The sequence below is a fragment of the Galeopterus variegatus genome, unplaced genomic scaffold (assembly GCF_000696425.1).
Source record: "Galeopterus variegatus unplaced genomic scaffold, G_variegatus-3.0.2 Scaffold2040, whole genome shotgun sequence".
NCBI classification, from domain to species: Eukaryota; Metazoa; Chordata; class Mammalia; order Dermoptera; family Cynocephalidae; genus Galeopterus; species Galeopterus variegatus.
Genome location: NW_007728151.1, coordinates 47,726 through 50,026, shown reverse-complemented (window position 1 = coordinate 50,026; position 2,301 = coordinate 47,726). Strand labels below are relative to the sequence as shown.

Below are 2,301 nucleotides of genomic sequence, written 5' to 3'. Positions count from 1 at the left end.
CGCACTGGCCATGGATCACACATATAAAGCAGCTTCATGTATTATCTAATTTTCTCTCTGGTTGCAACCTCAAGTTCACATGCATTTTTCTTTGATTCCCTCTAGTATATGACTGCTGCCGCTCCTATGCAAGGGACCTACATTCCCCAGTACACGCCTGTGCCTCCGACAGCTGTTTCTATTGAAGTAAGTCTATCTCTGTCTTACAGAAAGAGGTTAAGGGAAATAAATCTCAGTCATCTATACTGTGGTCCCTCACAACCCAAGGAATCCTCGTGTATAATATTTGTGCTGCTCTCAAATTTATAACTGCATGCTCACTGTATGAAGGTATGCATATTTACTCAAACATGCCTATGTTTTGCCTTGTGCATGCAATAAGTAATCTGCTATGAGTTATAAGAGAAGTGACATTTTCATACGTAGAGAAAAGTTCAGAGACAAAATCACTACCCCATCAAATGTTAACCACAAATATTTAAACATAGGGAGGGAAAAATGTTTACAACTTTTGGAATGAACACTCTAGTGCTTTGTTATTCACTGAGTGGTCCCTGAATCAGCATGACTGGCATCACCTGGTAGCTTGTTAGATGTGCAGACTCTCAGACACCCAGGCCTACTGAAATCTGAATTTGCACAAAAGATTATTCCTCGCTGATCCCAATGTACATTAAAATTTGAGAGACACTGGGATAGTGCTTTGGTTCTCAAATTTTTCTGCACATTGAAATTATTTTTGGAGCTTTAAAAAATATTGATTCCTATTGAAACAGCATACTGTACCCCATAAATATGTACAAGGAAATGTTAAAATACTTTTGTATTAGTCCATTTTGTGTTTCTAAAACAGAAATACCTGAAACTGGGTAATGTATAAAGAACAGATATTTATTTGGCTTACGATTCTGGAACAGCTGTATCTGGCGTGGGCCTCAGGCTGCTTCTACTCATGGTGGAAAGCGGAAGGCAGCCAGCAGGTACAGGCAGATCACATGATGAGAGGAAGCAAGAGAGAGAAAGAAGAGGTGCCAGGGTCCTTTTAAACCAGCTCTCACAGGAACTAGTAGAGTGAGAACTCACTCATTAACCCCCCACCCCCAGGAAGAGCATTAATCCATTCATGAGGGATCCACCCCCATGACTCAATCAATTTCCAACACTGCCACATTGGGGGTCAAATTTTCACATGAGTTTTGGAGGGGACAACACATTCAAACTCCATCATTCCTCCCCTGGCCCCCCAAAACTCATGTACCTCTCACAATCAAAATGCAATTATTCCATCCCAACAGTCCCAAAGTCTTAATTTGTTCCAGCACCAACTTAAAAGTCCAAAGCCCAAAATCTCATCTGAGACCAAAGGTGAAACTCCTTCCAGCTGTGAACCTGTAAATATCAAAAACAAATTTATCTACTGCCAAGATACAGTGGTGGAACAGACATTGCATACATATTCCCATTTCAAAAGAGAGGGATAAGCCAAAAGAAAGGTGTAACAGGTCCCAAAGAAGTGGGCTGCACTGGTGCCTGTGGCTTTTCTAGGCCGGTGTTGCACATTGCCAGNGGCTTATGTAAGTGAGCATGCAATTTTTCCAGAGCTCCCTTTCTTTGTTGCAATATGTGTTATCCCCAATACATATTTTATTGAATAATACAATTTAGCAAAAAAAGATTTGACTATTTCATTATTCATCCCAGTGAGGAAAATTTGGAGAATTAAAGGAGTTGGAAAGGAAATACTGAAAGTGATGTGAAAATGGAATGGGAGAAGGGAACGAAGGAGACTTCAACATTATCTGTAATACTCCATTTCTTTTATATTGAAAATAGTGGTGTGAAAATGACAAAATGATAACACTTGCCAATTCTGAATGTTGCTACACAAGTATTACATTATTCCTCTACTTTTTTTTTATTAAAGAGAAATTGTTACTAACAATTAATATGATGATTCATTAATTCATTCAACAAATACTTGTTGAGAGCCTACTATGGGATAAGTACTACCAATAAAATGGAGAAAAACACAGATATCATTCCTACCCTCATGGAGTTTGAGTTTAGATGTAAAATGTTTCAGATTTTATGTAGAAAGTTTAAAACGGCAGAGTGAGGGAATGGGGGTGAATTAGCTTGCACTGATTCTGTAGAGGTGAGATTGTGTTGGTATCGAATCAGTAAGCAAACGTCATTCAAATGCAGCCTTATTTTTGGTCAAAATAGAGTTTGACTAATAACGCACTGGCCATGGATCACACATATAAAGCAGCTTCATGTATTATCTAATTTTCTCTCTGG

At 38.7% G+C, this 2,301-nt stretch overlaps 1 protein-coding gene across 1 annotated transcript in view; it reads left to right on the top strand.

Annotated features, from left to right (window-relative positions):
* RBMS3 (RNA binding motif, single stranded interacting protein 3) overlaps nt 1-2,301 on the top strand; it is a gene marked incomplete at its 5' end in the record, with an annotated part of 267,704 nt that overhangs the window by 242,370 nt on the left and 23,033 nt on the right. Inside the window, one exon of the mRNA XM_008580173.1 lies at nt 106-186. Within this exon, the coding sequence (XP_008578395.1) occupies nt 106-186 (81 nt within the window). The remainder of the gene's footprint in view (nt 1-105; nt 187-2,301) is intronic.